At 37.3% G+C, this 13,097-nt stretch overlaps 1 protein-coding gene across 1 annotated transcript in view; it reads right to left on the minus strand.

The window, feature by feature from the left end:
- The window catches only part of PRKDC (protein kinase, DNA-activated, catalytic subunit), an 88,480-nt gene that overhangs the window by 29,114 nt on the left and 46,269 nt on the right, over positions 1 to 13,097 (minus strand). The window contains exons 50-62 of the mRNA XM_067290444.1: positions 12,861 to 13,012; positions 12,152 to 12,283; positions 11,597 to 11,708; positions 10,071 to 10,195; positions 9,828 to 9,977; positions 9,230 to 9,403; positions 7,627 to 7,725; positions 6,703 to 6,913; positions 5,939 to 6,119; positions 5,352 to 5,567; positions 4,071 to 4,183; positions 1,956 to 2,087; positions 585 to 764 (exon numbers count right to left, since the gene is read on the minus strand). Coding sequence (XP_067146545.1) covers positions 585 to 764; positions 1,956 to 2,087; positions 4,071 to 4,183; positions 5,352 to 5,567; positions 5,939 to 6,119; positions 6,703 to 6,913; positions 7,627 to 7,725; positions 9,230 to 9,403; positions 9,828 to 9,977; positions 10,071 to 10,195; positions 11,597 to 11,708; positions 12,152 to 12,283; positions 12,861 to 13,012 — 1,977 coding nt within the window. The remainder of the gene's footprint in view (positions 1 to 584; positions 765 to 1,955; positions 2,088 to 4,070; positions 4,184 to 5,351; positions 5,568 to 5,938; positions 6,120 to 6,702; positions 6,914 to 7,626; positions 7,726 to 9,229; positions 9,404 to 9,827; positions 9,978 to 10,070; positions 10,196 to 11,596; positions 11,709 to 12,151; positions 12,284 to 12,860; positions 13,013 to 13,097) is intronic.

Genomic DNA, 13,097 nt, shown 5'->3' on the forward strand with positions numbered 1-13,097 from the left:
TATACACAGAAGCAAAGGAGAAAGGCTGGTGGTTCCTTTCCAGTGGATATGGTTGTAGTGCTCCCACTCACTCTTTGATGGGAGCTCATGACTGAAAATCCCCAGGCAACTACTGCAGGGGAATAATTTGAAAAGGCTGCTGAAAAAATAAGTAAGAGATGCTAAAAACAAACAGTCTGACAGCTACTGATACCCTCAAGACATCAAAGTATTCCTCCTTGCAGCACTTCCCAGAAACAGGAAAGATAAGCACCGCAACACCCACGTAACCATTTCAATTGTTCTCTTGGCTTTCATTTAAATTCAAGTCTCTTCTTGTTACTGATGCAATTAAAAACATTAAAAGGCAACTCAAACTCTACAGATTAGAAATTGCAGAAACCCTGAGACATCAGCTCAGAGGTATGAATTGCTTTGTTCACTTTTAAAAGATTCACTTGAAATACCCACTTTGTCAAAAATTATCCTTCCATTTCTGCCTAAATCCCAGTAACTGCATTTAACCTTCACCACCGTTGGATTTATCACACATTCAGACAAAGACATTATGGTTCAGCTACTTTCCTCTCATATAGCAGATTTACCTGGATGCATGCAATGAATGGTGGGAAATAAGACAGGCTCATACTCAGGAAATGATTGAAGTCCTTCAGCAGCTTCTGGATGATGATTTTTTTCTCAGAAGGAGTTTTAGATTTTTCTACTTCATGTAAAATTCCAGTAAACAAACTGCTGAAAAGCTGCTTGGCAAATGTTGGATCTTTCTGCAAAAAGCAGAAGCAAAACAAACAAACAAACAAAAGCAATAAGGCTACAAAATACTGCTGTGACATGATAAACTAATACATAAAATTAAGAGATATGAACCACCTCATATGTGGATGCTCTTTGGGAGTGGAATGAACAATTGCTCAGACATAAACCATATCCACGCAGGGACTTCTTTCAGAGTTACTGTACTATAAATTCAAATCCTATCTTAATTCTTCTACATAAAGAAACACCAAGACAATGTTACTGGTTTCAGGTCAGAGTACTGAGGGAGAGGATGGAATTTGCAATTTTCATATATTCACAATCCTCACTGTGGCGACCAGATACCCAGTATCCTCTTATGGACACCACTGCCAGTGAAGAGGATTTCAAGAAAAAATGGAAGACATCAATGTGTGGGGAAACCCAGACCTAACACTGAGGGAGCTAACACAGAGAGATATGTACAGACAGAGGGTGCCACTTGAGATTCAAAGGCATTTCTTCAACCCAGAAATACATTTGCAAATATACCATAATCCTATTTATCCCAGTCTGTGGTGGAACAGGAGTCTGATCTAATGTTATTCAGAACGCTAACGATTGTGCTACTTCCTCCCTTTAAATAGAGATAAGGGATCATCAAAAGAAATTAAAGACAAAGGTAATCAGGAACACTGTGACTTTCCAAACACTGTAAAATCCGACCATTCCAGCTCACCGTTTCTACTGTATCCACGTTGGAAAAGGAACACTCGATCAACTTCACTGACTAGTCTGAGTCCAGTCTTAGCCATGGTGCCTTCGCCTGTACTTTTAAAATTCCACTTTAATCATTATAAAAGAAAAAAAATGGCTGTTCTGTTGCTATAAAGTGAGGTGTCCTATCCAAAGATGTCTGTAAAGACCATCTTTGTTTCTTGAGCAGGGGAACCCAGAAGCAATGGACAATAGCTGGTGTCTTAAGTCCCCAGCATTAAACTCAATTGCTCAGGTGAAGTCAGCTACAAGGCATCTTCTCTCATCACTGCACCAGCCTGGGAGTAGGAGGAACACTCTCCCTCAAAACAGACTCTTTAAAAGCATCTCATGGTGGTGACTACAAAACAACAGATCAATTTTGAAAGCAGCTGCTCAACTATGCACCATTTTCTTTACAAGAACACACAACTTCACAAATGACCTCTGAAAAACACACAGACCTGAGCAAGGCCCTGCAGAGGGGCGATCAGACTGCTGTATTCAATCTGGATGTCAGGAAGGTCCCCTACTCGGTAACTTCTGTACAAAATAACCTGGGCATCATGCTTCATCTTTAGCTCAGATTTCATTTCCTGAAATACATTGCTTATGTTAAAAAACATTACATTAATTAGAAAGACTTCTATCTAGATAAGACAAAATAAGCAAGAGCATTTTTGAAGTGTTTTAAAAAACTTCTGCCACGCTTATTAAACCAATACAGTTAGTATAAAGCTGTAATATGGCTAACCCCAAAATGATCCTGGTCAATTAAAAACTCTTAAGCCTCCTTCATGGAGTTACTTCAGCAATTAACTTTCAATATTAATGCCTTGTAGTTCCTGTTTCCACACAGGCAGCACTTTAGTTATTTTTAAAGAGAATGGGGTTATGACTGAAAGCTAGTGAACGACTATGGTTTAAAAAGTTACTGCCTGCTAGCTGAGCCACAGTAGTCAATTACGTTACAGCTTTCAGCCTGTCCCAACTGCAAAGTAAAATGAAGTTACTAAAGCTAATGTTTTATTTCACACAGTGGATGAGGAAGGGAAGGAAGAAGGATGAATCCAGTAGAACTGATACCTAGTAAAACTTAAACCAATCTGGAATAAAACTGCTGTAAAATGTTGTTAAACAGCTGCCCTGTCTTTTGCTGAGGTTTAAAGAAATGCATTTAAGCTGAACAAGAGCTACTGTCACATCTCAACAAAACCTGTTGCTTCCTCTGCTTTTTTCCTTTTCATAGCACTGATAAGCTGTAAGGAAATCAGCAGCAAGTTTACAAGCTGGGCTTTTTTTTCACTGTTGCCATTAGCACTAAAAACAGGAGACACTGGTGAATGTATACATTGGTATAATGGAAGAGGGAAACAGGAGAGAGCTTAAAGATTTTTTTTTCTTCCTTAAACCCTTCATTCTGCTATTTGAGCCCTTTTTTCTTCTACACAACTTCAAACGGATGATTTTCAAAAAAATTCCAGGAGCAATATCCTGGGAGTCACTAGGGCTTTGCTAAAGCTTTTGGTATTTCCAAATACTTTTGTGGCAAGGACCTACTTTCTCCTATTATCCCAGGCATAATATTAGCATAAGCCACTGAGTTACATGTCTGTTTACATGCAACAAATCTCTGACCACTCAGAAGTTTAAGGGGTCCTGGCAGCACTCATGGTCTCCTCTGGTCTTTTATTGTGGAACATCATAGTGATTTTTTTTCTTTTTTTTAGTTTTTGGACTGTCATAGAGGAAAGGCTGACATCTGTTAAAAGGTCTCTCTCTTGTGGGGTTAGGGGAAAAGGATAGCTTTAGCTTGCAAGTAAACATAAGTAGGCAAAATAGATATTCTTGTGGTTCTTTCAGATGTAAGTTCTGTTTATATAGATTCCTGCATCTGCAACAGAATTATAAAAGTGCCATAAACTGGTACCTCCCAATCCTGGGTTTCTTTGCTCTTGTCTAACCGCTATCAGTTTTGGACAATAATGCATATTATTTTTAGCAACATGAACCTTTGAAAAACTACTACAGAGTTTAAAACCCATTTAAACTAATTGTAAATATTTATCACAACCAAAAAATCCATATAGTACTAAGTTTCTGGTCTTTGATAACACTCAGCAAATGACTAATACTGACCTTCCTTCAGGTTAAGAGTATGCAACAGTTCAGGTTACTCTATCAGCTGTTGCCTCATAGTTTTGAGTTTACCTTCAGATAATGGATAATGTTCTCCAACATTTATATCTGCAGAGTACTCTAGCTTCAAGGCTTCTCATTTCCAGGGTGACAATTGTAAAGAGCTTCACTGTGAACATCTCCCATCACTACTATGGATTCCATCACATATAGTCATATACGCTAAGTGAAAGACTAGAAGTGTTACCATCCAGGTCTTTTCTGGCTTGTGCACATAAATAGCATGATTTTCAAATTCAAAGAGCACCTTTTTAAGCTCTTATATTAGCAACCAATATCCTACACATACACTTTCTTCACAAAGTTACTTCTAGAGATGAAGTACAAGACCGTAGATGGCATCAGTATTTAAGATTTTAAACTTGCTTTGATTGACAAACCTCTTCTCGTTTCTGTTCAGCCACACCTTTTCTAGCATAAATCAGACTGAGTTTCTCTTGGTCCTTCAAGAAACGCCTCCGCAGTCTTAGAATTTCTGCCCGTTCATCTATACCTAGGCATAAAAAGGATTAAAGTCTTACAGCTTTAGTTCTGGTGAACACACATTCAGGTCCACAGCTTTTCCTTTCTCAGACAAACTTCAGATGCAAGGCAAGCGCACAGTATAATAAAGAGCATCATCTTTGAATTTGCTGGCTTACCAACTAGTCTCCTAAGGTTCATATTCAACAACTCAATGCAAAGCCTTTCAATGTGATGCTGAATTAAAACAATACTGTAAGTTATTCTTAGGAAAAGAGGCAAGCAATTATATCAAAACTTGAAGCACATAGATGAGGTATAGGGGTAAACTATTGTACTGAGAAAGGCACTAAAATTCATTAACAAATTTGCCCCATGTGACAAATTTATTTTAAGATGCCCAAGGCAGGGATGACACTGGCACCATATTCCGTAAAGCATATAGCTACCTACAAAAAGAAGGAGCTAAATATCTTGAGAGATTGGGAGATAACAATAATACCAATATGTTGTTATATTTTTAAAGTTACTATTACAGAGCCATCCCTGGATCAACTCTTGCTCAGGATAGTCATGGAGAAAGGCCTTTTTATGGACTGTTCATTGCGGTCCATTTCCTGGGTAAAGAAAGTGACAAAACAAAAATGTACCACTATAACTGATATTTTGCTGGCAGAATGAGTCTGAGCCATCCCAGAACAGTGCTAATGTTTTTCAGCTATAGAGTGAGTGGATGAAGGAACAGTTTCAGATAAGAGCAGGTAATTCTACTGCCAGATTGCAATCTGTTGCAGAATGTGTCAGCATAGCTGAAATGATTTGGAAAAAATGTTAACAACTTGTTCAGTTTCTTTAAAGAGATAAGCAGTTAAATTTAAAACACAGGGGACAGAATTGTCTGATATTCATGCTCTGGTCATCTTAGGGAGAGGGAGGAATGCAAATATCTCACTGGCAGGTTTCTTACCCAGTCAGTGTTTTAATCTAGCAACATACAATCTTGCAATTCCTAGTACAATCTTAATATTTTGACATACTTATTTAAAAAGTATCATCACATACTCCTGGAAGCAAAATCTCTTAAGTTGAATTTCAATTAGAATGTCTCAAGGGCAATGGATGCCCAGGCGAATAAGTGACAAAAATGGCCTAACAAAATATAATAATTATATTGACATTCCATGATAAAGTCTACAGACCTTTAGTTTTGCTGTCCACCTCATCTCCAGGCAAACCCAACCTTTTTTTCCCAAAATCTGGCCCCACTGGTTTAAAGGCTGCTTGTTTAAATTTTTCACTCCGCTTGCTAACTAAGAGCATGGATGAAGACAAGGATTCAGAGAATGAAGGAACTATATATTCTGCCAATGTGTCAATGCTGTTTCCAGTTAGCCAATTAAAAGAACTTCTACCACCTGTAAAAAAAGTTAAAAAGAAAAAAAAATGCTGCAACACATCAGTACATAGTCCAGGTGAAACCACCTATAAAACAGGTCATTTTCCTCCCAAAAGACATAATTCCCACTGTTTACAAGCTGAGCAGATTTCAAGCCTTTAGGTAAGAAGCAAACTTCTTCCTAATGAGGTTGGCGATAAAATGCAAATCAGACCAATAAAAATGTGACTGTACATTTCTTTTGCTGTTTACCCAAAATAACCCTTGAAAACAAACTATTAAATGCATTTACACTTTTACATTAAAAATAAATATGCAGCAGGAATGAAGACAATGCAATTATTCCTATAGCAGACAAGAAAATTCCAGAGGATACTGGTCTGGACTTACTGATATTCTGTGTAGGTGTAAATTCATATTGCTGTTGGGTAGCCCTCACTCGACCACCTACTGACCCAGAAGTGGAAGGAGATCTTTCCTGTGATAAACTCCTGTTGGTACTCTGAGTCTCCACAAACATTGGCGTGAGCACAGTACTTCGATAACGCCAGCTGGAATCAATTACAAAGTCCTACAAACACAAAAAGATTTTAATAAGAACAATATGAAGTGAGGCTTTCTGCCTGCCTTACTTGAGGTAGGATAGCTGAAATGAAAGTACAGAATTTAAAACACCATCCTAGGTAAAGATGCAGAACTTGAACATAAAAGAGCACATAAAAGGTCTGCATAGCTCAGTAAAATAGCTCATTAATTTGTACTGGTCAGCTGACATGAGTGCTACTAATTTATAGCTCTTGTACCAAGATTCCTGTTTCTTCACAGTTTTTTCCAGCTTACGATGCCTCTCTCCACTCCCCTCTCTTTTAAGCATTTCAGTACTCTACACATCACCTATACCTATTTTATATAATTATTTTAACTCAATCTTTCTTTTTTTGGAAGGAAAGCAAAATTATCCCCCCCCACCTAAAAAAAATAAATCAAACTTACGATACCATGTATAACCCATGACTGTCTTAGCTGTTAACTACAGAATAGAAGATGCACTTCAAATAATCGTCTCCACTATGCCATTCTTATTAAAGTCACAGCTACATCAAAGATTGGAAATCATCACATGGTTGCACAAAGAACAAAACATTACAATTCACCTGAAATTTGCATTCAGAAAGTGGATGCTCAAATATTTTTCTGGAATAATCTGGGCTCTTGCTGGTCATTTCAAGCATAAAATTTGTGATTAGACTCAAGTACTGAGTTTCTATCTTGGTAGAGTATAAAGAATTTAACAATGCCAGCATGCGATCAAGAATATTTGCAGGTAACCTCGTCTCGTCACTCCAAAAATTCCTAACAATTAATCTGTAAAGATAAGGAATAAAGTTATTCTGGGTTATCTGCAAACAGGAAATGCAATACTGTAGATGTGCATGACACTTATCAAAAAAGCCTGTTAAAAAAAAATAATTACAATGCCCTCACAACTAACCCTTTCATGCCATGAACCTTCCACTGAATTACATCAAATTCCACACTCATATCCCACTGTCTATGCCATTTGGCTGACATTAAAAAGATTTACTCTGAAAAAATGATTTGCATTGTTATCTTTTCAAGAAGTGCTATCAGTAGACAAACACAGAACTAACTTCTAACTTCTGCTTCACCAAAAAAAAAAAAAAAAATCCAACATCCTCCAACACTGAATCTATGTCTTTTGGACTGCTTATATCAAAGACCTTCTTGTTGTTTGAGAACTCTAAAACATTAACCCAGAATTAGGTCTAACAGACTGAAACAACTTCTCCCTGGCTTAAAGGTTTGTCCAAAAGCTAGTAATGATTTTAAATATTCAACTATTTCAGTTTAAATTGTGCGTAGCATACTGGAACACAATTTTATAAATTAACAACGTGCCTTATTGAATTAAAAGGAAATAATGTTGTCTCACTGTTACTCCTTTGTATTAAAAATATTTTAAAAATCTCTAAGGATCAAATCTGCTGTTGTAAACAAAGAAAGAACAATTTAGGGATTTGTTATTTCAGACAACCATCACAACACTGTTTACTCACTGCAGTTCAGCATTCTCATCAGTCAGTCCTTGAAGTAGGATTTCTTTTGTCAGTTTGAGTACTTCCTGAGAACCACCATCTGCTTGGCTTTCTGGATCACTGATGTTAGGGGAAAAATGTCTCTTAATGACTTCTCTCTCAAACAATTCATAGTAAAAATAAGAGGATAAGGATGGCGGGGGGAAAGGAGGAACATGCCCTTCTCATAAAAATCTCAGCCTTGGCATGACAACATTACACTTTTTTTATGACATGAGGTCCTCTTTGCCAGAATGTCTTGTCTCTCCAGTACTTAGAAAAATAAAAATCAGAAAGCTAAGTAATACCTGTTAGTTACTTATTATAAAGTCCCAGCAGAGGCAGTGCAGCGTTGGCAAGGTTAAAACTGAGCAAAAGGTAGAGTGTTACCAAGTGACACTGCAGTAAAAATTGCTTGCACTTTTTCTTCACAGCAATTGTCCATTCAAATAACTATCTCGGGCAAAGGCATATAATGGAACCCAAATAAGTTACAGGATATAACAGCAACCTCCTTGTCAAACTGAGTGTACACTTGTTCTCTACTCTAAACAATGAAATTATTAACTTCAAATCACCATCACTGAGATTTAAGTGACCATCTTATGGGCCATCCTGAAGTGGAAATGAAGGACAGACTTCTCTATTGAACATAGCTCCTAAGGGTATTCTCTGGATACTACCTCCTCTGTGTGAGGTTACTACACAGAATGCGACCAGAATGTTCATCAGGTTAAACAATTTCACTTTGCACTCCAGTAAATTAGCTTAAACTTCTGAAAAGCTAGATTAGTTTTTAAGATTCTGGGCTGTCCACTGGTAAACTGAAACTGAGGAACGCTATTTGTTGTGCAACAGCTTCCGGGAAGGCAGTACTTCCACTGAAGGAATGACAGTGAAACCATCTCTGCCTGCAAACTTGGTGGAGGACATCTGTCCTTAGAAAACCACACAGTTACAATGTCTCTCCTAGTGGGTAGTAATCTGCTGCAACTCAGCTGTCTTCAGACCTGTTCCTATACCCTTACTATATTAAGTATCCTTCTGTGGCCATAGTAGCGTAACTACAAAATACTTTGGTTTCACAAGTGATTGGCAGCTATGTGCTCTCAAAGACAGATGGAGAAGAACTGATCTAGACACAAGGTATTTCAAACCTTCTGTTCTTGAAGAGTAAAAATGTTTATACTATCAGACTGAAGGGATCCATATCATGCCAAAGTACCTTAATACACCTTTAACCTACAAGCAAATTTCTCTAGTGTATGGTTCTTACCACAGTTATAAATTCTGGCACCAAGAAAAAAAGTGGGAACATCAGAACTAAGACTTCTTATGCCATCATGCTGTGGTGATGCAACATTCTAGTCCTGGACTAAAGTTCAGATCCAAATCTTGGCCCTTAGTGGAAATGATACAATTGCAACCAAAGGCCAGAGCTACAGAAGCTGCCTACAGGAGCTCTTCACTGCGAGAACTGGAAAATCCCACATCGAAGGACATGAAGTTGGAAGAGAATGTTACAAACACTTTTACTCTGCCTGTGAGAAACCATTGAGAAGCAACATCTGCAGTGAATACACACCTGTAGTTATCATAAATCCACATCAGAATGTCATACATGCGCTGTCGACATATTACGGAAGGGTGAGAGATGAACCCTGTTACTCCAGGAAGAAGTTCTTTAAGTTCTAGTGGTTTTAGCTTAGATAGCATCTTGTACACTATATCCAAACAAACCCTTTGCCTTTCATCATCCCTAAAAAGAGAAAAAAAGAACAGCTACATTGGTTTCCTCTTCATCGCTACACACAGAAACAAAAGATCAGTTGAGGTTTTAGTGATACTTCTTTTTGCCTAAAGGGTTTTAGGTATATATTTTTGAGTCTAACCTAAAAGCAAGACTATAAGTAAAAAAAATACGTTAAAGATGAAATTCACATCCCAAGGAATGGGAGCTGGTGTTTCAGCTTAAAACTATTTAGTGTTTTTTGTTTGTTTTTTTACAGTGAGCTAACCATCTTATGCTTAACTCCCAGATTCACATCTGCTCAAATTAGGAGAGCCATGAACAAAAAAGGAAATGTGAATTGTAAATGCATGTGAACTGTATAATTTTGTGGTTACCACAAAAGATGAAGTTTAGACTATGTATCCACATTTGTAATCACATGACCACTCACCTGTGATTCATGATCTGGATGAAGTCTTTACTCTTTAACTGCAAGTGGAGATCAGTTATTTCCTCTGCCCGGCACATTATTACTTCCAGACAGTATGTTTTCATCACACCATGAAGTTTGGGTATCAGAAAGAACACTGCATTCATAAACCTTAACATGACCAGAAACCCACAAACAAAAGCAAGTTATTTTCTATTAATCTTCTAGATCTACAGAGAACATACCATGTAAGTCATGATGTACCTGTCAGCAAGAGGAGGAAAACTCTTAACAACTTTACTCAGGCACTGAATGAACTTATCCTGTTGGGTGTTCTGATGATGCTTCAATTGTTTTACGACACAATCATAAACTGGATCTTCAAGTATCTAAAAATGAGAAAGACAGTAAAGACAAGTGTAGCCATGAAATTCATAAGAACCTAAGTGACATACAGTTCTGCTGTTGCATTGTTTCTAGTGCATTTTACTAGTGGCATTGACCCGCCTCATCTTGACATCTACAGTACTTCATGGCAGCTGTACAGCTATGCCTGGCTGAAATACATGATTGCCTGATTTTTAGCATTTGTAAGCTTCCATTGATTGGGTTGGGACCAATGCCTTAATTCTGAAATAAAAGTGGTGTGGTATTTTTACATAAATGGTGAGCAGTTTCCATTTGGTATGGTAGATTTCCCATTAAAGAATGTAAAAAAAGAAAAGAAAAGGAAAGAAATTTTTAGTGAAAAGGTGAAAAAAATTAACAACCATAGCCATTTTCATTTAATGTCAAAAAAAAGCTTAAAATAGGATAAAATATCTGCACCATCTTTGCTCACTTATTCAAAATTACAGCTTTTAATGAAACAAAGAACTCAGAAAACTGTGAAAGAGAAGACTGCAGGAATTCAGTTTATGAAATATGCTCCATAAACTGAGAAAGAACAAATAGAAGGCAAAAAAGTGAAGAGGAAGATAAGAATATAAAGTACCCTACAAGGTCAGACTCATAATGCACCTAGCCAGTAATCTGATATTTTGCCTCCAAAAGAGGCTGGAGGAGATGATATTTAGGGGGAGCACATAAGCCTGACCACACTCCGTGCTTTGTTTCTCTCATACACCCAACATCCACAGTCATTAAATTAGGGTTGTTAGAGTGTGCTTTATTGCCTAGCCTTTTTATCATGCAATCGTGGATTTTTTTTGTGCACAAATTTGCCTGGTGAAGCTACTTACTTCCAGAACCTCCTGTGGCAACAAATTCCAGAAGCTCACTAACTGCTGGGTAAAGAACTTCCAAGTATCTGTCTTAAACTGATTTCTGTGAATTTCAGTGTCTGTCTCCTACTTCTACCACTGTGAGATTTAGTGAGCAACAGTTTTGCATTCACCTTATCCACCACCTAGAAAATAACTGGGTTCATCATTCACACATGTGCCACAACAAGGGTTCAAAATTAAACATAATAGTTTTAAGTCTACACTTGCAAGTTCTTAAACATCCTCAGATACAGACATTCGAAAGGTAGCCCCAAACCTCCCAACTTTCAGTGTTCTTTTTTTCCCTAACCTTAAAATACCAGAAGTATGGTATTCTGGGCCTGTATTTAGCCTGGTCTCAAATTCTCATCTTCTTGGGGTAATAGTTTATTCTTTAACTCGATCTGTTGGACACAGACTTTGACTTTTAAGTATTTTCAGTTTTGGAGCAGAATGAGTAGTCATATGAAAGATGCACATAGAATCAAGACAGGAATGGTCAAACATGCAATACAGTGCACTTACATTTTCTCTCTCAGCAATGTATCGAAGAGCAAGTCCCAACACCTCTGCTGCAGCTGCATAAACTTCTTTATACTTTAATAAGCCCATGTTATTGGTGAAAGCCTGAAAATACCTGGCAGAAAAGGTAGACCTACTGTAAGCAACCACTCCAGCATACAACTCTAAACTGGAACAAAAAAAATCGCTTGAGTTTATTAGGGGAACAGTGACTACCTTTAAAAGAGCTGAATGCAGCGCAATATAGATTTCCACCTGCAGTGTCTCAAATCCCTGCTTTGGCAATTCCTGACTCTGTTAATTCCCATGAAAGTGCAACCCTGGGGCACACTTGTAAAAATGCCTACATCCTTCCAAATATTTTCCAAAATAAAAGAGTTCTGTAGTTTGCAGCTAGAAAAGCATTACACAGGACAGAGACTAGCAAAGGCGCGATGAGACAACAGTAGCAGGTAAGTGAACAATCCAGCTCCCATACTTCACACTGACAAATTAGAATCGCTCCTTTTGTCTTAAACTTACACCAAAATTCACCCTCCAAAAAGCTGCATTTCTCACCTGACACGATCTATTTCACACTTTGGGTCAAAGGGAGGTAAATCATTAGCAAGAACAATGCCTAGAAGCTGAATTCCCACAGAGTTATCCTTTGTATTGGGATCGCCACCAGAAAACTTTTCAAATATTAAGCTGTTGCAAAAACACAGAAAAGTGACAGTATACATGACAAACACAAAATACACAAACCATAAATCCATGTATCTTTATACACATATACATACCCCACCAAAAATAGTAAGAAGTATATATTCATAAGGAAGTAAACTAATTGGCTTCATAAAGAAGTCTTTGTAAAAGAAAATTCTAAAAAAAGTTTTTAAGCCCACAAAAATTCTCTGCAACAAGTTCATGAAGACAGCAAATCACAAGTCTTACTAAGTATGTAATAACAGGTTATATTCAGTAACAAAAAACAACAAACAGTTCAAATAAAAAATAATCTCTTTGCAGAGATTACTCCTACTTCTGTTGTTTTTGTCTTAATCCTCTATACATTTTCTTTCCCTTCCTTTTTGCTGTTCTACAAAATAAAAATTGCAAATTCTCCACCTTTGGGGAGTTTTGTTCTGAAGTTTTATGGTCTGCTCTAGGGACAAAAAGTTTCATATTGCAGCTGAATTCACCTTTTTCATCTCCCAAATCCTTTGATAACGTTCACCTACATTTTTAAATATTGATAAAAGGAGGCAATTGCCTAAATGACTACCTGTAAGGTATGGAGAGACAGTTCTTCCAGCACTCTATAACTGTCTTTATGATTTCCAGATTGTGTCTAAACACAGCTCTTTTTTGGTGAAAGGCATTCTTCATCAAGAATTCAAGCAATCTGTTAGCTAGAATCTCATCTTTAATGTTTCCCTACAATAAATGGGAGTAAAGAAATCAACATAATGACTCCAAACCAAACTCATATGTTCTGTTTTATGAAAGCACACAAGTAAAT

Source organism: Apteryx mantelli, chromosome 2, assembly GCF_036417845.1.
Source record: "Apteryx mantelli isolate bAptMan1 chromosome 2, bAptMan1.hap1, whole genome shotgun sequence".
NCBI classification, from domain to species: domain Eukaryota; kingdom Metazoa; phylum Chordata; class Aves; order Apterygiformes; family Apterygidae; genus Apteryx; species Apteryx mantelli.